This window comes from Anomaloglossus baeobatrachus, chromosome 8 (genome assembly GCF_048569485.1).
Source record: "Anomaloglossus baeobatrachus isolate aAnoBae1 chromosome 8, aAnoBae1.hap1, whole genome shotgun sequence".
Taxonomy (NCBI): domain Eukaryota; kingdom Metazoa; phylum Chordata; class Amphibia; order Anura; family Aromobatidae; genus Anomaloglossus; species Anomaloglossus baeobatrachus.
In genome coordinates, this window is record NC_134360.1 from 239,805,404 (window position 1) to 239,827,250 (window position 21,847).

Sequence of the window (21,847 nt, forward strand, 5' to 3'; positions counted from 1 at the left end):
TATAGTACCCAGCGGTCCCCAAGAAGGACATCACCTGCTTCTTGGTCCTGGGGGTGGGCCAGGATGCGATGGCCTCCACTTTCTCAGGCTCGGGCTTCAGTGTTCTCCCGCCTACCCGGTGACCGAGGTACTGGACCTCGCTCATGGCCAGCTGACACTTTCCCGGCTTGATGGTCAAACCTGCCCGGTGGATCCGCCTGAGCACCTGTGCTAGATGCTCTAGGTGGTCCTCCCAGGTGGGACTGAAGACTGCAATGTCATCTAGGTACGCGGCCGCGTACCCTTCAAGTCCCTTGAGCAGGGTGTTGACCATCCGCTGGAAAGTGGCAGGGGCATTCCTCATCCCGAATGGCATCACCGTGGACTCGTACAGTCCAAATGGGGTAATAAAGGCAGAGCGTTCCCTGGCCTTGCGAGTCAGGGGGATCTGCCAATATCCCCGGCTCAGATCCATGATGGTCAGGTACTGAGCCCCGGCCAACTGATCGAGCAGGTCATCGATGCGTGGCATTGGGTACGCATCGGCGACCGTGACCGCATTGAGCCCCCTGTAGTCCACGCAGAACCGAGTGGTTCGGTCCTTCTTAGGGACGAGGACTACAGGCGAGGCCCAAGCGCTGTTGGATGCCTGGATCACCCCCAGCTTCAGCATCTCGTCAATCTCCTGGCGCATGTGTTGCTGCACCTCCAGGGAGACCCGATATGCTGAACGCCGGATCGGGGGATGATCCCCAGTGTCCACGTGATGGACAGCCAAGTCAGTCCTTCCGGGCTGGTTGGTAAACAACCCCCGGAAGGGGAGGAGGGTGGCCCACAGCTGGGACCGTTGGTCTTCCAAGAGCTGGTGGCCAACCTCCACATCCTCAATGGATCCGCCTGCCCTAACCTGGGCTAGCATATCCAAGAGGGTTTCCGCTTCTCCCTCCTCGGGCAGGTTGCACACGGGGAGCGCACATGCCTCCCGCTCATGATGTGCCTTCATCATGTTCACATGGAAGGGCTTCCGCCTTCCACGGGCAGGGTCCAGGGTGACCAGGTACGTTACAGGGTTGAGCTGCTGGTACATGAGGTATGGGCCTTCCCAGGCTGCCTGAAGCTTGTCCTGTGGTACGGGGACCAGTACCCACACCTTTTGACCCACTTGGTAGGTCCTCTCACAAGCGTTCTGGTCGTACCAACGCTTCTGATCGGCCTGGGCTTGAGCCATATTGTCGTGTACCAGTTGCGTCAAGGCCTGCATTTTGTCCCGGAAGCGCATGACATACTCGATAACCGACACTCCAGGGGTGGCCAAATCCCCTTCCCAAGCCTCTTTCACCAGAGCCAGGGGGCCCCGCACACGTCGCCCGTACAGGAGCTCAAACGGTGAGAATCCTGTTGAGGCCTGTGGAACCTCCCGGTAAGCAAATAACAGGTGTGGGAGATACCGCTCCCAGTCCCGCCCATGGGAGTCGACCAACATCTTAAGCATCTGCTTTAAGGTGCCATTGAACCGCTCGCACAGGCCATTAGTCTGTGGATGGTACGGGCTGGCCACCAGATGTCGCACCTGGACTTGCTTACAGAGGGCCTCCATCAGCTGGGACATGAATTGGGTCCCCCGGTCAGTGAGCATTTCCTGGGGAAAACCCACTCGGGAGAAAATCTCCAGCAATGCGGTGGCCACCTTGTCAGCCCGAATGGACGACAAGGCCACTGCTTCTGGGTACCGGGTGGCATAGTCCACTACCGTCAGTATGAAGCGTTTCCCGGAGCTGCTGGGGATGGCCAGCGGGCCGACCAGATCCACAGCCACCCTCCTGAAAGGCTCATCGATGATTGGCAGAGATACCAGTGGGGCTTTGGGGCGTGGCCCCGCCTTCCCCACTCTCTGACAGGTTTCACACGAACGGCAGTAGGCAGCCACATCGGCCCCCATTTTTGGCCAGTAGAAATGCTGGTTTAACCTGGCCTTGGTCTTAGCGATCCCTAGGTGTCCGGCCATCGGAATCTCATGTGCGATCCGCAACAACTCCGTCCGGAACGGATAGGGTACCACCAACTGTCGGTCCCTGGGCCACGCCTCCGGTGAACCCTGCTGGACCGTGGCCCGGTACAGCCGTCCTTGGTCCCAGACCACTCGCTCCGGGTCCGAGTCCGAGGGAGGCTGTGCCGCCTGCTCCTTAAGAGCTTTCAGGCTGTCGTCAGCTTCTAACGCTGCCTGAAACCCCTGACTAGATGTGGCCAGAATCGACGAGACTGTCACATCTTCAGTCAGTACCCCGGGACCTGTGTCCTGGCCTCCACCTGACTCGGCTGCCACTTGGTCAGAAGGGGAAGAGCTATCGGACCTCCGGGAGGCCCCTTGGCTTCCAGCACTCCCACTGCGGGTGACAGCGGCCACAGCCGCTGCGACCGTGGGTCGTGCCTGCTCCTCCTCCGTTCCTGACCAAGTCGCCGGTTCAGGCAGACCTACCTGGCTTCCTGACACCCCGGTTGTGGGGGAACCATGCACCGAGATCTTACCTGGGAGCACTTCCGCTCCTGGACCGGCCCCAATCTCACCTGCCTGTTCCCCTCCTGCAGCAACAGAACCCCGCTGTGAAATCTCTGGGGACCCCACATTTGCTGTGGTAGCCCCCACCCCACACACTGGTCCTCCCCCTGCAGCACCCTGCTCTCTGCTTATCCCTGCAGAGGGCAACAGATCCCAGCTCACAGGCTGGTTACTTGTAGAGGCATTGTCACACCTTTCTCTGACCCCCTCCCCTGTCACAGCTGCAGCTGAGTGTGTGTCTATGGTGTCTATCAGAGTTCATTCCCTCCTCCCTTACATCATTCGTAGATAACACATTAACATTGTTAGGAGTCATGTCAGTACGGGCTGAAGGTTCAGCCCTTGGGGGGGGCCCAAACTGGGAGGTTATCTGCCCCAAATCTGTCCCAAGTAGCACGTTTGCAGGGATCCGATCAGTTACCCCCACCTCCCTCACCCCCCGCCCTGCGCCCCAGTCCACATAAATGTCAGCAACAGGCAGCGCCGGGTCAGTGCCTCCAATCCCGGAGACAGCGAGGGTTTTTCCAGGGATCAAGTCTTGGGGGGACACCATCTCAGGCCGCACCAGAGTCACCTCCGAGGCGCTGTCTCGCAGTCCTATGGTCACAGACCGGCCGACGGTGACAGGTTGGAAGCTGTCCAGGGACCTACCACCACCCCCACCCACACAATACACCTTGGGCGGCCCTTGGGACGGGGACGGAGCCGGGGCCTTGGGACGCTGAGGGCACATGGCCTTGAAGTGTCCAGGTAGGTTGCACTGGTGGCACCGTCTTGGTTCTGCCACGGGCCTGGAGAGGGGAGTTGAGGGGGACACCCCCTGCAGTCTAGGGGCAGGTGGGGCAGTCGCAGAATTCATCTTACCCCCTCTCCAGGTGCTGCTGGTGGCTGCTCTCCTGGCTTCAGGAGCCCGATTGTTGGTGTAGTCATCGGCCAGGGCAGCTGTAGCCGTGGACCCCTTTGGCTTCTGGTCTCGGATGAACTGGCGGAGATCCTCAGGGCAGTTCCACAAGAGTTGCTCCGTGATGAACAAGTCCAGGATCTCCGGTCCGGTGGAAAGCTGCAGGCCTTGGGTCCAGTGGTCGGCAGCTCGGGCAAGTGCCCGCCTGTGGTCAGCCCAGGAGTCCTTTGGTCCCTTCTGTAGGCTCCGGAACTTCTTGCGGTAGGACTCTGGGGTGAGGTTGTACTGTTGGATCAGGGCCCGCTTGATGGTGTCGTAGCCCTGATCTGCCTCAGCAGGCAAGTCCCCAAGGATATCCAGGGCCTTACCCCTTAAACGGGGGGTCAGGTATTTGGCCCACTGCTCCTTGTCCAGATGGTGCTGCAAGCAAGTCCGTTCAAAAGCAGTCAAGAAAGAGTCCAAGTCTCCATCCTTCTCCAGCACTGGGAAGTCCTCAACACGGACCTTTGGAAGTTTGGTGTCTTGAAGGTCACGTGTGGCTGATGAGGGCCGGAGCTGAGCTAGCTGCAGCTGGTGGTCACGGTCTGCCTGTTGCCGTCGCTCCGCAGCCTCACGCTCTGCCTGGCGCTCTTCACGCGCTGCCTGCCGCTCTGCCCTGCGCTCTGCCAGGAGTTCCTTGTAGCCCTCCTGGTCTCCAGCCTGGAGAAGGGCCATAGCCATTTGAAGAAGGCTATCCGAGCCTCCCAGGCTCGGTGGAATGGCACGTGGTGATCTGCGGCCCGCTGCGGAGCCTGGTGATTCACTGTCCATTGCAGAGCGGAGGGCTGGCATCTGGCTCGTTGAGGACCCTTGGGCGAGCTCCTCCTCATTTTGTCCAGCAGTGCCAGGTTGTGCGATGTCCTCTGCAGAGCTGTTCTCTGGCGTCGGGCTCTTGGAGGGCTCGTGGACAACCTCCTCATCGTCTCTGGCCTGAGCATCGGCCATTCCTTTGGCTTTGCTCCTGGTGCTCTCAGCCATTCTTGCAGACTTTGGTCACTGACACAGAACTGACACCTGATGCCTCCACACACCTTACAGTATCTGCACTCTGACACTCTAGTGTTGAGCTAGTCTGAAGACCCCAGCAGCCACAGCTGCTGCAGGCAGTCTTTAGTGTCTGGGAGTATGGGTCTCACACTCACACACACTATTATCTCGATCCCACCGCTTGCCACCAATATGTCACAAACCACCGGGGGGGTCACTCAGAAATCCCCCGCGCTGGCTACCAGTACGTCACAATCGGGGGGTAACAAGTGGGGGTCACCCCTCCTTTATACCTCCCGACCGACAGACAGAGCACGTGACGCGCTCTCTAGCGCCCCTCTTATAGTCAGGCCAATTATGGAATTGCCCGACCATAAGCAAGGAGGCCGCTATACTACTTATGCCGATTATTGAAGGGTCCCCGGTGGGAGTAAGGTATATATTCCCCCGACCTCCGTGGGCGGAATATATAAAATCTCCCCGAATCTCACTGGCCTCCCCACAATAATCCTTGGCACAATTCGCTGCCACCAACCGATTTACGGTAACTATTAGCCGAACACACAGACGTGGGATTCAAGATCGAGATAACAGAACAGCCCAAGATTAATTATATAATTTAATCAGCCTAAAGCACACTAGAAACTACAATATATACAATAGGGAATCTACAGAATATACATATGTCAGAGTACAGTTACAATCAAAGCATGGGTTACAAACAGGCATACACAGTTCCAGCAGTTACCTTGTTGCGTCTGGCCACAGGGGGGCGCTGTACCCAGGTTTCTAGGATCCTTCCCACAGATGTTTCCTACACGTGCCCCCAGCGAAAAGAACACTGGAAAATGGCCGAAGTAGGGTTATCAACCTGGGCAAGTCCAGGTCCCCTCCTACCTTCGTGACCTCACAGGGAGCACTGCTCCACCCCTGGCTTGAGTTATGGACAATATCCCAACATGGAATATGGGCCATAACTTTGCCTGGGAGCGTCGTAGGCGGACGCCAATGCTCTCATTGTGACAGTTATGAATTTAGCTACAGAACGAGGGGACTCATGACCTGTCTGCCAGTTCCCCATTGGCTGATATCACGCCTGGGGCATTTCCCAATGTCCTGCTCCCATAAAAAGGGTGTGCCGGCATCGTCCGCATGCGGAGACACCATTTTTATGGTTGCCATATTTATCGGAGATATGGCTGGCGAGATATGAACCATTTTTTACTGGAGTCGTTCTGTCTGCTAGTTCCATAGCCTTGCTAATGAGATACAACTCTTGTTACAGGGTGACGGCAGGGAGTCATCCTGTGTCCATTGTTCCCACACCACCTCATCTCCATATCACAGGAGATGGCCATGGGATTTGTTGCTAAACCAGTTGTGTGAAGGAAAGGGGGGGGTGACACCAGGAGAGGGCTTCCTGACATACTTGAATATCATGATTTATCGTCATATCTCCGGATTTACCTCACATGGGGTCACAGAACATAAACCACCTTAGGGTCGATGGCGCTCGCTCTTATGTCTTTAGTAACCTGGTGTCTGCTCTGTTGTAGCTGACGGTGAATAAAGACCAGAAGTTGCTCCATCAGTTGGGCTTTTCAGATGACCAGTCGCTCACGGTGAAGACATCGGGTGGAGGTACCCCGTCTGGGAGCTCCGCAGAGACCTCCTCGGCGTCCAGCAGCAGCGCAGGCTTCAGCTCCTCATATGTGATGGAACAGGTATGATGGGGTAAAGCCACAGACATAAGACCTGGGGTGTCAGGAAGCCCCATACTGGCTCCTCTATAGGTGATCTTGTACCAAAACACTCTATAGGATTCTCTGATCTAGTTTGAGTCTCTTTATGACTTTTCTTCTTTCCATTCCTTATTTCCAGGAGAAGTCCCTTCCAGGCGTGGTGATGGCATTAGTCTGCAATGTGTTCGATATGCTCTATCAACTAGCCAACCTGGAAGAGCCCAGGTAATTGTGCGTTATACCTCTGCCTCCCAAACCGCTATATACCAGGTCAGCACTGTATACTGGGTGCACTGATGAGCGTCCGTCTCTGCAGGATCACCCTGAGGGTCCGGAAGCTTCTGCTGCTGATACCGACAGACCCCGCGGTGCAGGAAGCCCTGGATCAGCTCGATTCTCTGGGCAGGAAGGTGAGTGAGGGTTGCTGTCACCAATGGGCATTAATTCACCCCCTCTATGTAACTCTGCATTTTTTTAATAAACGTTCCCTTTCCACTCAGAAGACACTTCTGTCAGAATCGCAGTCTTCAAAATCCCCATCTCTGTCCTCCAAACATCACCACCAGCCCAGCGCCAGCTCCATCCTGGAAAGCCTGTTCAGATCCTCTGCCCCCGGCATGTCCACCTTCCGTGTGCTGTACAATCTAGAGGTATTCGCAGAATGTCACCCCAGAATATTCCTATATATATATTATCTACATAAGTCACTGTGTACATACATTACTGATCCTGAGTTATACTCCAGAGCTGCACTCACTATTCTGCTGGTTTGGTCACTGTGTACATACAGTACTGATCCTGAGTTACCTCCTGTGAGCGGATCAGAGAGAGAGAGTGTGAGTGAGTGAGAATAAAAAAAAAAAAAAACGGATCCGGATCGTGCACCCCGAATCCCGGGTACTGGTCGTACTCGGATCGGGCTCTCAAACCGTGCGGATCCGGGTCCGCTCAACACTAATCCTGTATTATACTCTAGAGCTGCACTCACTATTCTGCTGGTGCAGTCACTGTGTACATACATTACATTACTGATCCTGTACTGATCCTGAGTTACCTCCTGTATTATACCCCAGAGCTGCACTCCCTATTCTGTTGGTGCAATCACTGTGTACATACATTACTTATCCTGTATTATCCTCCAGAGCAGCACTAACTATTCTGCTGGTGCAGTCACTGTGTACATACATTACATTACGTATCTTGTATTATACTCCAGAGCTGCACTCACTATTCTGCTGGTGCAGTCACTGTGTACATACATTAATGGATACAAAGGAAAAGGAAGTCATTCATTTTGTACATACATTATATTACTTTTCTTCATCGTTCCTTATGGGAGACCCAGACCATGGGTGTATAGCTTCTGCCTCCGGAGGACACACAAAGTACTACACTAAAAAGTGTAGCTCCTCCCTCCTAGCATATACACCCCCTGGATGACCACATCTAGCCAGTTCAATGCTTTGTGTTCAGGAGGTCACACACACATGCATTCTCATCTGATTTTTTGATTTTTGATTTCAAAGAGTTGGAAGAAAAGCGGGTCCAACCTGGACTCCCGGCATGTCCCTTCTCACCCCACTGTGTCGGCGGTGCTGTTAAGGTTGATTTACAAGGCTGGAGCCTTACATGCCGCGCTCCTTCACCATCCCTTGGGCTCTGGCTTGAAGTGGGAGCCATCACGGTTCTCTCTGCTTTGCAGGAGACCGGTCTCCATCCGCAGCCCTTTCAGGACCCTGCCGGACGGAGCGCTCACCCCTCAGGGACCTGGCCCTGCGTCTCATAAGCTAAGTATTGAGACGTTATTGAAGGGTCCCTTGTGTATTTATTGTGGGGAGAGTGTGTTATTTCACTGTGCTGTGATTTCCGGCCGGTTCTCTGGTTTTCTCCTGAGAACCGCGCCGAGGGTGCCTGCTCGTCGGCCGCATAAGAAAATTTAGGCCCCGGCTTCGGCTGCGGCCTAGTTTCGTTTTCACTGCCCCTGCATGTCAGTCATGCAGAGGGACAGTGCGGCGCCGCCCACCGGCCGTTCAGCTCAGGGGAGGAGACTCCTCTCTGAGGAGATGTTTCCCTCCCCTGTATTTCTCCTTGGCCCTCCGGTTCCCGCTCTTGGACTAAACCCCGCCCCCCCTCCTCACTCCGGCGCCATTTTATCAGCGTTTACACACTGATCGGCGCTGGCTGCTGCAGCTCTGCATCTGTCTGGGGGTCCAAGCTGTGGAATTCGGAGGGCACATAAAACGGTCTGGTAAGCCACAACCTCTGGTTGTGGACTTTCTTGTACACTCTCTGGGAGTCATTCTGAAGGAGTGTGTTCTTTACTGCAGAGCCCCCACCTCAGCAGCATGTCTCTCACTAGGAGCAAGGCTGCAAGGCTTTACTCTATATGCTCTGCATGTAAGCTCATTCTGCATGAACCGAGCACATATCCACATTGTGATGCCTGCTCTAACATGGTGGTGCCTCAACCTGGAGTCTCCCCAGGGGTCCCTCCGGCTGCTCCGGCCCCGGTGGCTGAACCCCCGGCTTGGGTAGCATCGTTTTCTAAAGCTATCTCCCAGTCCTTTGCCGACTCCATGAGACAGCTGTCCCGGACTCTGCTGACCATGCATCAGCCCCCTTCTCAGGGCGCCTCTGCTGCTCCGGCTCGCTCTGCAGAGCTCACAGAGGATTTTTCATCTGTTCCTGGACCCCGTCCTCCTAAACGGAGACGCAGGGACTCTTCTCCTTCCTCGTCCCAGGGCTCTGATTCACGTGCTGAATTGCAGGGCGAGGAGGATGCCTTTACTGTGGGCTCGAACGCTACCTCTATGTACCCCATTGATCTATCTGAAGGTGATGCGGATGTTAGTGACTTGATTGCGTCCATTAATTCCGTACTGGACCTCAATCCACCAGTGTCAGAGGAACAACCCTCTCTGGTAGAAAAACACCAGTTTACCTCACCTAAGAGAGCAAGGAGTATGTTTTTTTTAACCACTCCAGTTTTCAGGCCACTGTGACCAAGCCCAGGGCCTGTCCTGACAAACGCTTCCCTAAGCGTAGTTCTGATGACCGTTTTCCCTTTCCACCAGAGGTAGTCAAGGAGTGGGCTCATTCACCGAAGGTGGATCCTCCGGTGTCTAGAATCTCAGCCCGGAGAGTTGTATCTGTGGCCGATGGCACCTCACTTAAGGATCCTACTGACCGCCAGGTTGACCTTCTGGCCAAATCTGTATATGAGGCGGCAGGGGCCTCGTTCTCCCCGTCCTTTGCAGCAGTGTGGGCTCTTAAGGCCGTCTCTGCTTCTCTGCAAGAGATGCATTCCCTCACCAGGGACTCTATGCCCGAAATGGTTGCCTTAACTTCCCAGGCTTCGGCCTTTTCATCCTATGCCATGTCTGCCATTCTGGAGGCTTCTCACCGCACGGCGGTGGCTTCGAGAGTGGAAAGCAGACGCTTCTTCCAAGAAGTACCTTGCTGGGCTCCCCTTTGCTGGGTCCCGGCTGTTCGGTGAACAACTGGATGAAATTATTAAGGAAGCTACTGGCGGGAAGAGTACTTCCTTGCCACAGACTAAAACCAGGAAACCTGTCCAGGGCAGGAACCAGTCGAGGTTTCGTTCCTTTCGTTCCTCTAACTGGTCATCCTCTAAGCCCTCAGCCTCGTCCACTAACTCAGCCAAGGATCGAAAACCCAGCTGGCGCACGAAGCCGCGTCCTCAGAAGAGCGAAGGAGCCGCTGCCACTAAGGCAGCCTCCTCTTGACTATCTGGCTGCGCCAGCAACGTCCTTGGTCGGTGGCAGGCTCTCCCACTTTGGCGACGTGTGGTTCCAACATGTCTCCGATCAGTGGGTGCGGGATATCATCTCCCACGTCTACAGGATAGAATTTTCTTCCAGCCCGCCAAACAGATTTTTTCTGTCCACTCCCCCCTTCTCCAAAGCCGCCGCCTTCTCTCAGGCCGTGGCATCCTTGCAGTGGGCCCTGCATCCGGCAGTGTTTCCGGTCGATCTGCCGCAAGTGGGGCACTCCGGAAGTGGATCTAATGGCATCCCGGCACAACAACAAGGTCCCGGTTTACGTGGCTCGCTCCCACGATCCTCAGGCCTTGGCGGCGGACGCGCTGGTTCAGGATTGGTCCCAGTTCCGTCTGGCCTATGTGTTTCCCCCTCTAGCTCTCTTGCCCAGAGTCCTGCGCAAGATCAGAATGGAGGGCCGTCGGGTCATCCTCATTGCTCCGGACTGGCCCAGGCGAGCTTGGTACCCAGACCTGCTCCGTCTGTCCGTAGAGGTGCCGTGGCATCTCCCGGACCGCCCAGACCTTCTCTCACAAGGTCCGTTTTTCCGCCATAATTCTGCGGCTCTCAGATTGACGGCGTGGCTCTTGAGTCCTGGATCCTGACGGCTTCAGGCATTTCTTCCGAGGTCATCTCCACTATGACTCAGGCTCGGAAGTCTTCCTCGGCCAGGATTTACCACAGGACATGGAGAATTTTCCTGTCCTGGTGTCGCTCTTCCGGCCATGCTCCTTGGCCGTTTTCCTTGCCGACCATCCTGTCCTTTCTACAGTCCGGTCTGCAGCTAGGACTATCTCTCAATTCCCTCAAGGGACAGGTCTCGGCGCTGTCAGTGTTGTTCCAGCGGCGTATCGCCCGACTGGCCCAGGTGCTGCGCACCTTCATGCAGGGCGCATCTCACATCATTCCGCCTTACCGGCGGCCTCTGGATCCCTGGGACCTTAATCTGGTCCTCACGGCCTTACAGAAACCCCCCTTTGAGCCTCTTAGGGAGGTTTCTTTGTCTCGTCTTTCACAGAAAGTGGTCTTTCTGGTGGCCATAACTTCCCTCAGGAGAGTCTCTGATTTGGCTGCGCTCTCTTCAGAGTCACCTTTTTGGTTTTTCACCAAGACAAGGTGGTTCTCCGTCCGACTCCGGACTTTCTCCCTAAGGTGGTGTCTCCTTTCCACCTTAACCAGGACATTTCATTGCCTTCCCTTTGTCCGGCCCCTGTGCATCGCTTTGAGAAAGCGTTGCATACTTTAGATTTGGTGCGGGCGCTCCGGATCTATGTGTCACGCACCGCTGCTCTTAGGCGGTGCACCTCTCTTTTTGTGCTGACCACAGGTCAGCGCAAGGGTCTCTCGGCTTCTAAACCGACCCTAGCTCGTTGGATTAGGTCGGCCATATCCGATGCCTACCAATGTTCTCAGGTGCCTCCCCCGCCGGGGATTAAGGCGCACTCGACCAGAGCTGTCGGTGCCTCTTGGGCTTTCAGGCACCAGGCTACGGCTCAGCAGGTCTGTCAGGCTGCCACTTGGTCTAGTCTGCACACCTTTTCGAAGCACTACCAAGTGCATGCTCATGCTTCGGCAGATGCGAGCTTGGGCAGACGCATCCTTCAGGCGGCTGTCGCCCATTTGTGAAGTTAGGTTTTGCCTACTTCTCAGTTTTCTGTTTATTTCCCACCCATGGACTGCTTTGAGATGTCCCATGGTCTGGGTCTCCCATAAGGAACGATGAAGAAAAAGAGAATTTTGTTTACTTACCGTAAATTTTTCTTATAGTTCCGACATGGGAGACCCAGCACCCTCCCTATTGCCTGTTGGCAGTTCTTGTTCCGTGTGTTTTCACCGGCTGTTGTTGTAGACAGAGGTTCCGGTTATTCCGGGTTTTACTCTATCTCTACTTGTGGGTGGATGTCCTCCTTCAGCTTTTGCACTAAACTGGCTAGATGTGGTCATCCAGGGAGTGTATATGCTCGTAGGGAGGAGCTACACTTTTTAGTGTAGTACTTTGTGTGTCCTCCGGAGGCAGAAGCTATACACCCATGGTCTGGGTCTCCCATGTCGGAACTATAAGAAAAAGAATTTACGGTATGTAAACAAAATTCTCTTTATCCTGCACTGATCCTGAGTTACCTCCTGTATTATACTCCAGAGCTGCACTCCCTATTCTGCTGGTGCAGTCACTGTGTACATACATTACATTACTTATCCTGCACTGATCCTGAGTTACATCCTGTATTATACCCCAGAGCTGCACTCACTATTCTGCTGGTTTGGTCACTGTGTACATACATTACATTATCCTGTACTGATCCTGAGTTACCTCCTGTATTATACCCCAGAGCTGCACTCACTATTCTGCTGGTTTGGTCACTGTGTACATACATTACATTTCTTATCCTGGATTGTAGGGATTGTTCAGTTTATTTATAAAGTTCAAAGGGGAAAACTGACCTTGAGAATTGGAAAAACAAAACCTACTATAGTAATCTGCTCCCCGCTCCGGCTGCGGCTCTGATGGTTACCACCGGAGAACTAATGACGTTGCGACCACCTGTGACCTGACTGCTGAGGCCTCTGGTTGCAGGATCAGGTGACCGGTGGTCGGGACGTCGTCACTTGTGGTCCGGCAGCCGTTCTGGACTGGGGATTGGATTATGGTGGTGAGATGTTATTTTCTTTATCGTTCCTTTGGGAGACCCAGACCTTGGGTGTTAAGCTTCTGCCTCCGGAGGACACACAAAGTACTACACTTAAAAGTGTAGCTCCTCCCTCTGAGCTTATACACCCCCTGGTGAGCCAGTCCCAGCCAGTTTATCACTTTGTGTTCAGGAGGCATACATCCACACATGCATTCTCATATGTATTTTTCCTTTTTGGAATGAGATTGAAGAAGTGCGGGTCCACGTCTGGACCCCCGGCATGTCCCTTCTCACCCCACTGTGTCGGCGGTGTTGTAAGGTTGATTTCCAAGGCTGGAGCCTTACATGCCGCGCTCCTTCACCATCCCTCCTGGGCTCTGGCTTGAAGTGGGAGCCAGCACGGTCTCCATGCCTGGCAGGAGACCGGTCTCCATCCGCAGCCCTTCAGGACCCTGCTGGACCGGAGCACTCATCCCCAGGGACCTGGCCCTCCGTCTCAGCAGCTAAGTACCTGAGACGTTTATATATTGGGGGTCCCTGTTCCCTGTGCTTTATTGTTTGGGGAGAGTGTGCTTACTGTATTTATTGGCATTTCCGGCGGGTTCTTTAGCTGTCGCCCGAGAACCGCGCCGATGGTGCCTGCGCGTCGGCCTCGCCGCTCAAATTTAGGCCCTGGCTTTGCCGGAGGCCTAGTTTCTGTTCACTGCCCTCGCATGTCACTCATGCAGAGGGACAGGTTCGGCTCCTCCCGGCGGCCGTCCTGCACAGGGGAGGGACACTCCCCACTGCTGTGCGTGTCTCCTCCCCTGTAGGTCTCTATGGCCCTCCAGATCCCGCTCTCCTACAGGAACGCCCCAAGTCCCGCCCCCTCTCTTCGCTCCGGCGGCCATTTTCTCAGACAGGGTTCACTCTGCGCTGGCCTGCACTCTGCATCCCTGCTGAGGTGCTGTGCATTGGGGGTCCGGGCTTCGGGATCTGGAGGGCACACAACACCGCTTCCAGCGGTCTGGTAAGCCACAACCGGTCTCTGGTTGTGGACCTCTGTATATACTCTCTGGGGTTCATTCTCTTTGTAGAGTCCCCACTCCAGCAGCATGTATCACACGAGGAGCAAGGCTCCAAAGCTTTATACTGTATGCGCTGCATGTAAGCTCCTGCTGCCTGAACCGAGCACCTATCCACATTGTGATGTCTGCTCTAACTTGGCGGTGCCACAGCCTGGAGTCTCACCCCCAGTGGTCTCTCAGGCTGCTCCTGCACCTGTGGCTGAACCCCCGGCTTGGGTAGAATCCTTTTCTAGGTCTATCTCCCAGTCTTTTGCTGAGTCCATGGGACTTCTGTCCAGGACTTTGTTGAATATGCATCAGCCCCCTTCACAGGGTGCCTCTACTGCTAAGGGTCCCTTAGGATCTCTATCTTCTGACCTCCGTCCACCGGAGCTCACAGAGGATTCATCATCGGGGCCCAGACACTGTCCTCCTAAGAGGAGACGCAGGGTTTCCTCTCCCTCCTCATCCCGCGGCTCTGATTCAAGAGCTGACTCGCAGGATGAGGAGGATGCCTTTACAGGGGGCTCGGAGGCTAACTCCATGTACCACATTGATCTTTCCGAGGGTGACTCAGATCTTAGTGACTTGATTGCTTCCATTAATTCTGTACTGGATCTCAATCCGCCAGTATCAGAGGAGCAACCCTCTCTGGCAGAAAAGCACCAGTTTACCTCGCCTAAGAGAGTAAAGAGAGTGTTCTTTAACCACTCCAGTTTCAGGCCGCTGTGACCAAACCCAGGGCCTGTCCTGACAAACGCTTCCCAAAGCGTGGTTCTGATGACCGTTTCCCCTTTCCACCTGAGGTGGTCAAGGAGTGGGCTCATTCCCCAAAAGTAGACCCTCCGGTGTCTAGGCTCTCAGCCCGGACCGTTGTGTCGGTGGCTGATGGCACCTCCCTTAAGGATTCCACTGACCGTCAGATTGACCTTCTGGCCAAATCCGTGTATGAAGCGGCGGGGGCCTTGTTTTCCCGACTTTTGCAGCAGTGTGGGCTCTCAAAGCCATCTCTGCTTCTCTAGAGGAGATGCATTCCCTCACCAGGGACTCTATGCCCGAGATGGTTGCCTTAACTTCTCAAGCTTCAGCTTTTTCATCTTATGCCATGTCTGTCATGCTGGAGGCTTCTCACTGCACTGCGGTTGCTTCGGCTAATTCCCTCGTTATCCGCAAGATCTTGTGGCTTCGAGAGTGGAAGGCAGATGCTTGTTCTAAGAAGTACCTTGCTGGGCTCCCTTTTGCTGGGTCCCGGCTGTTCGGAGAACAGCTGGATGAAATTATTAAAGAAGCTACTGGCGGGAAGAGTACTTCCATGCCACAAACCAAAACCAGGAAACCTGCCCAGGGTAGGAATCAGTCGAGGTTTCGCTCCTTTCGTTCCTCCAACTGGTCGTCCTCTAAGCCCTCGGCCTTGTCCGCTAACTCAGCCAAGGACCAGAAATCCAACTGGCGCCCAAAAGCGCGTCCACAGAAGACCGCAGGAGGTGCTGCCACTAAGGCAGCCTCCTCGTGACTCTCTGCCCGCTCCGGCAACGTCATTAGTCGGTGGCAGGCTCTCCCACTTTGGCGACGCTTGGTTTCAACACGTCTCCGATCAGTGGGTGAGAGATATCATCTCCCACGGCTACAGGATAGAATTCTCTTCCAGCCCGCCAAACAGATTTTTTCTCTCAACTCCTCCTTGATCCAAGGCCGCCGCCTTCTCACAGGCCGTGGCAGCCTTGCAGGCCAACGGAGTAATTGTACCAGTTCCCGCCCGGGAACGGTTCAGAGGTTTCTACTCAAATCTCTTCCTAGTTCCCAAAAAGGACGGTACCTTCCGGCCCATCCTGGATCTCAAGCTTCTCAACAAGCATGTTCAGGTGCGGCACTTTCGCATGGAGTCTCTGCGATCAGTCATTGCCTCAGTGACCCAAGGGGATTTCCTGGCGTCCATCGACATCAGAGATGCCTATCTGCATGTGCCAATTGCAGTTTCACACCAGCGTTGGCTACGTTTTGCAATAGGAGAAGATCATTTCCAATTCGTGGCTCTCCCCTTCGGGTTAGCCACGGCCCCTCGGGTATTCACCAAGGTCATGGCAGCAGTGATTGCGGTCCTGCACCTCCAGGGGTTGGCAGTGATTCCTTACCTGGACGACCTTCTAGTCAAGGCTTCATCCAGCGCAGACTGTCAGCGGAGTGTCTCGCTCACTCTCGCCACTCTAGCCCAATTCGGGTGGCTTGTCAATCTTCCCCAATCCATTCCGACTCCGACCCAGAGTCTCACGTACCTAGGGATGCAGTTCGAGACTTTGCCGGCACTTGTGAAGTTGCCCTTAGTCAAACAGCAGTCACTCCAGCTAGCGGTGCGCTCTCTGCTGAGGCCCCGCCGTTATACCCTCAGGCGTCTGATGCAGGGGCTGGGTCAAATGGTGGCGTCCATGGAGGCTGTTCCCTTTGCCTAGTTCCATCTGCGCCCCCTGCAGCTGGACATTCTCCGCTGTTGGGACAAGCGGCCTTCCTCCTTACAGAGGTTAGTGGCTCTGTCGCCACGGACCAGAAGCTCCCTTCAGTGGTGACTTCGGCCCCTCTCCCTGTCCCAAGGGCGCTCCTTCCTGGCCCCGTCCTGGGTGATTCTCACCACGGATGCCAGTCTATCCGGCTGGGGAGCGGTATGTCTCCACCACAGAGCGCAGGGCACTTGGACTCCGTCCAAGTCAGCCCTTTCAATCAATGTGCTGGAGACCAGAGCTGTGCTTCTAGCTCTCCTAGCTTTTCACCACCTGTTGGCGGGCAGGCACATTCGAGTCCAGTCAGACAACGCGACAGCGGTTGCCTACATCAATCACCAAGGCGGGACACGCAGCCGCCTGGCAATGTTGGAGGTACAACGCATCCTTCAATGGGTGGAGGACTCGGGGTCCACCATATCCGCAGTCCACATACCAGGCGTGGAAAACTGGGAAGCCGATTATCTCAGCCGTCAAACCGTGGACGGTGGCGAGTGGTCCCTGCACCCGGCAGTGTTTCAGTCAATCTGCCGCAAATGGGGCACTCCGGACGTGGACCTAATGGCATCCCGTCACAACAACAAAGTTCCTGTTTACGTGGCTCGCTCCCACGATCCTCAGGCATTCGCCGCGGACGCACTGGTTCAAGACTGGTCCCAGTTTCGTCTGTCCTACGTGTTTCCCCCTCTAGCACTCTTGCCCAGAGTCCTGCGCAAGATCAGAATGGAGGGCCGTAGAGTCATCCTCATTGCACCGGACTGGCCCAGGCGAGCTTGGTATCCAGACCTGCTCCATCTGTCCGTAGAGATGCCGTGGCATCTCCCGGACTGTCCAGACCTTCTCTCGCAAGGTCCGTTTTTCCGCCCGAATTCTGCGGCTCTCAAATTGACGGCGTGGCTCTTGAGTCCTGGATTTTGACGGCTTCTGGTATTCCTCCTGAAGTCATCTCCACTATGACTCGGGCCCGTAAGTCTTCTTGCGCTAAGATCTATCACAGGACTTGGAAAATTTTCCTGTCCTGGTGTCGCTCTACCGACCATCCTCCTTGGCCTTTCTCCTTGCCGACCCTTCTGTCTTTTCTACAGTCCGGTCTGCAGCTAGGGCTGTCCCTCAACTCTCTCAAGGGACAAGTCTCAGCTCTGTCAGTCCTGTTCCAGCGACGTCTCGCTCAGCTGGCTCAAGTCCGCACCTTCATTCAGGGCGCGTCTTACATCATTCCGCCCTACAGGCGGCCCTTGGATCCATGGGACCTTAATTTGGTTCTCACGGTTTCGCAGAAACCCCCCTTTGAGCCACTTAGGGAGGTTTCCTTGTATCGTCTTTCACAGAAAGTGGCCTTTCTTGTGGCCATAACTTCCCTCAGGAGAGTCTCTGATTTGGCTGCGCTCTCTTCGGAGTCACCTTTTTTGGTTTTTCATCAAGACAAGGTGGTTCTCCGTCCGACTCCGGACTTTCTTCCTAAGGTGGTCTCTCCTTTCCACCTTAACCAGGACATTACCCTACCTTCCTTTTGTCCGGCCCCTGTTCATCGCTTTGAAAAAGCGCTGCATACTTTGGATCTGGTTCGTGCTCTCCGGATCTATGTGTCTCGCACCGCTACACTTAGGCGGTGCGCTTCTCTTTTTGTGCTAACCACAGGTCGGCGCAAGGGCCTCTCTGCTTCTAAGCCGACCTTAGCCCGTTGGATTAGATCGACCATTTCGGACGCCTACCAGAGTACTCAGGTGCCTCCCCCGCCGGGGATCAAAGCACACTCGACCAGAGCTGTCGGTGCCTCTTGGGCTTTTAGGCACCAGGCTACGGCTCAACAAGTCTGTCAGGCTGCCACTTGGACTAGCCTGCATACCTTCTCGAAGCACTACCAAGTGCATGCTCATGCTTCGGCAGATGTGAGCTTGGGCAGACGCATCCTTCAGGCGGCTGTCGCCCACTTGTGAAGTTAGGCTCCGCCTACTTCTTAGTTTTTATGTTTATTCCCACCCATGGACTGCTTTGGAACGTCCCATGGTCTGGGTCTCCCAAAGGAACGATAAAGAAAAAGAGAATTTTGTTTACTTACCGTAAATTCTTTTTCTTATAGTTCCGTATTGGGAGACCCAGCTCCCTCCCTGTTGCCTGTTGGCAGTTTCTTGTTCCGCGTGTTATCACCGGCTGTTGTCATGGACAGAGTCTCCGATTGTTCCGGCTCTTGCTCTGTTCTACTTATGGGTGGCTATTCTCCTTCAGCTTTTGCACTAAACTGGCTGGGACTGGCTACCAGGGGGTGTATAAGCTCAGAGGGAGGAGCTACACTTTTAAGTGTAGTACTTTGTGTGTCCTCCGGAGGCAGAAGCTATACACCCATGGTCTGGGTCTCCCAATACGGAACTATAAGAAAAAGAATTTACGGTAAGTAACAAAATTCTCTTTTTTTTCTCCAGGTTGACTGTAGTATGAATGTATTTTGGTGAATCCCTTTAAGGTTTATGACATGAAAAGATGAACACAAGCGTCTCTATTTTCCAATTCTAGTGATAATAGTTCCTTGCTGCTTGTAGCCCATGCCGCCGGTCTCTGATGTCTTCACTCATCGCTCCGCTCGTGACCACTTCTTTTCATACAGGTCCTCAGCTCCAAGTTGATGCCGACCGCCGATGATGAGATGGCAAGAAACTGCGCCAAGTCCTTCTGCGAAAACTTCCTTAAAGCTGGAGGCTTAAGGTCAGCTACACTAATCTGTTATTTCTGTTACTTTGTGATGTTTTAGCTGTTACAGTAAAGAATCATTGGTGCCCTGTTGTCTCCGATGTCGTTGATTCTCACTGTCATCTTTTGCTTCTCCGCAGTTTGGTTGTGAACGTCATGCAGAGAGATTCGATCCCTTCCGAGGTGGATTACGAGACGAGACAAGGCGTCTACTCCATCTGTCTGCAGCTCGCCAGGTTTGCACAGTACCGGCGATCACTGACCGAGGAGGCCGAATCTGCCCGTGTTGTGACTGAGTTGTTTCTCTTTCAGGTTCTTGCTGGTGGGACAGACCATGCCGGCCGCATTCGATGATGACCTGGCGAAGGACGGAGTAGAGGGGCTGTCATCGAGGCCTTTCCGGAATGCAGGGCGACAGTCTAGTAGACAGATGTCCATTTGTGGGACTCCAGAAAAGTCCTCGTATCGGCAGCTGTCCGTCTCCGACCGGTCGTCCATCAGGGTGGAGGAGATTATTCCCGCCGCTCGAGTTGCTATTCAGGTGATGTCCGATTTCAGGATGCGTTGCCCAAGTCAGGGTCGTGTCATTCCAAACTAACAAAGTGTTTTCCCTTTTAATTCTTTGCAGACCATGGAGGTAAACGATTTCACACTCACAGTGGCTTGTTTCATGCGTCTGTCCTGGGCAGCAGCCGCCGGGAGATTGGACCTTGTCGGCAGCAACCAACCAATCAAAGAAAGTAACAACACTCTATTCCCTGCCGGGCTCCGTACCCGACTAAGCAGCTCAGGTGGGAAGCTATTATTATATACTCTACAGAGATTAATAGCAAAATACATTCTCCTGTGACTCACATCCCGTATTATACTCCAGAGCTGCACTCACTATTCTGCTGGTGCAGTCACTGTGTACATACATTACATTACTGATCCTGTACTGATCCTGAGTTACATCCTGTATTATTCTCCAGAGCTGCACTCACTATTCTGCTGGTGCAGTCACTGTGTACATACATTACATTACCTATCCTGTACTCATTCGGGGTTATATCCTATATTATCCTCCAGAGCTGCACTCACTATTCTGCTAGTGCAGTCACTGTGTACATACATTACATTACTGATCCTGAGTTACCTCCTGTATTATACTCCAGAGCTGACTCACTATTCTGCTGGTGTAGTCACTGTACACACATTACATTATACTGTACTGATCCTGAGTTACATCATGTATTCTCCAGAGCTGCACTCACTATTCTGCTGGTGCAGTCACTGTGTACATACATTACATTACCTATCCTGTACTCATTTGGAGTTATATCCTATATTATCCTCCAGAGCTGCACTCACTGTTCTGTGGAGTCATCAATTACTCCTATATTAGGTGATTCTATATTGCCTGGTGTAAATGCAACACCTCCCAATATCCATTCCTGAGCCCTGAGCAAGAAGTTAATGCTGTACGATTTCAGCTCTGAAGGCTACTTTGAATTCATGATACAATCTATTTATAAGGTACCCGGCTTTCACCATGGAGAAGGAAGCTCGCTAAATGTGCACATAATTGTAGATTTGGTGCAAACTGAAGGAAAAAGTGTATAAACTTGAATTTGTGACATATCACCGTCCCGCCCCCCCGTCGGTTCCTCTGGGCTCATCACGTGTTCCTATTGCAGGAAGTAACTGCAGCTCGGGCAGCGAGGGAGAAGCCACCTCTCTACATGCCTGGATCTGTGTCCGGCAGCAGTCTGTGTCCACCAAAGATGCCATTATTGCTGGAGAGGCCTTATCTCTGCTGGTCACTTGTCTTCAGCTCCGCAGCCAGCAGCTGGGTACGTATGAGTGGCCTCTACCATCCTCATCATCAGTGTGAGTATAGACACTTACAATGGGGTAAAACATCCTGAAAATCTCCCTTTATCATCACAAGCATTTAGTTTTAGTCTCGCAACTATTATCACTTAATTTAGGTCTTTATTATGAGCGCACTTATTTATGCAGATTGAACCACTAGAGGGCGCTCTCAGTATATCAGTATGAACAGCTCCCATTGCACCCAGCTCTGCATGCTCCCTCTAGTGGTGGCCGCCGGTAATACAAATGGAGTGGAAACTGCACTTTACTGCTCTCGCTTCTCTAGTATCTGCAGATAAAATGAAAGCTTGAGTACCGTGCTCCTCAGATACCCTGTGCACATGCTTTTTTTTTTACTGCTGCTATTATTTATTTATTTATTTATTTTTTCATTTAATCTTTTATTTGTTGCAGGATCCTTCTATAATCTGCCTTCAGTTACTGACTTCACTATTGATATTCTCCTGGGGTCTCCCAGTGCAGAGGTAACTGCTGCCTTAGGTCTTACACCTTAATCATCACGTGCGATGAATGTAACCGGTCACAAATACATGTTTCGCTCCTCCCCACAGATCAGACGTGTTGCGTGTGACCAGCTGTACACCCTGAGTCAGACCGACACCTCCACGTACCCCGATGTCCAGAAACCCAACCTCTTCCTGCTGAACGTCATCCTGTCCGCACAGCTGCCGCTCTGGTCACCGACCAGCATCATGAGAGGCATCAATCAGAGGTAGGTCATGTGTCGGCTCTGGATGCGTCGCGGCTTTACGAGCCTTGTAGTACCTTTCTGTAATAAAGGTATAATGTTCCGCGAGTGATGATTGATTGAAATGATTGCACACCTCTTCATTGTTCCCTTGTTCCAGGTTGTTGGCCCAGTGCACGGAGTACTTTGATTTACGATGTCAGCTCCTCGATGACCTCACAAGTAGGTGTCGTTGCAATCCTTAGATAATTCTGTAAATTCTATGGTACACTTTTTCCTATTAATATAATTTGAGCTGTAAGTAATGCTTAATTTCTTTGTCGCTCCTAATTGGGAGACCCAGACAATTGGGCGTATAGCTACTGCCTCCGGAGGCCACACAAAGTATTACACTTAAAAGTGTAAGGCCCCTCCCCTTCTGGCTATACACCCTCCCGTGGGATCACG

At 53.5% G+C, this 21,847-nt stretch overlaps 1 protein-coding gene across 3 annotated transcripts in view; it reads left to right on the top strand.

Moving 5' to 3' along the window:
* The window catches only part of USP24 (ubiquitin specific peptidase 24), a 229,752-nt gene that overhangs the window by 86,285 nt on the left and 121,620 nt on the right, over window positions 1-21,847 (top strand). For 2 of the 3 annotated variants that reach the window (XM_075320429.1, XM_075320432.1), the window contains exons 27-38: window positions 6,020-6,187; window positions 6,345-6,430; window positions 6,522-6,615; window positions 6,706-6,855; window positions 18,755-18,852; window positions 18,978-19,073; window positions 19,150-19,378; window positions 19,466-19,628; window positions 20,514-20,669; window positions 21,106-21,176; window positions 21,264-21,424; window positions 21,561-21,622. In XM_075320429.1, the coding sequence (XP_075176544.1) occupies window positions 6,020-6,187; window positions 6,345-6,430; window positions 6,522-6,615; window positions 6,706-6,855; window positions 18,755-18,852; window positions 18,978-19,073; window positions 19,150-19,378; window positions 19,466-19,628; window positions 20,514-20,669; window positions 21,106-21,176; window positions 21,264-21,424; window positions 21,561-21,622 (1,534 nt within the window). The remainder of the gene's footprint in view (window positions 1-6,019; window positions 6,188-6,344; window positions 6,431-6,521; window positions 6,616-6,705; window positions 6,856-18,754; window positions 18,853-18,977; window positions 19,074-19,149; window positions 19,379-19,465; window positions 19,629-20,513; window positions 20,670-21,105; window positions 21,177-21,263; window positions 21,425-21,560; window positions 21,623-21,847) is intronic. The other variant, XM_075320431.1, reaches the window with a different exon arrangement.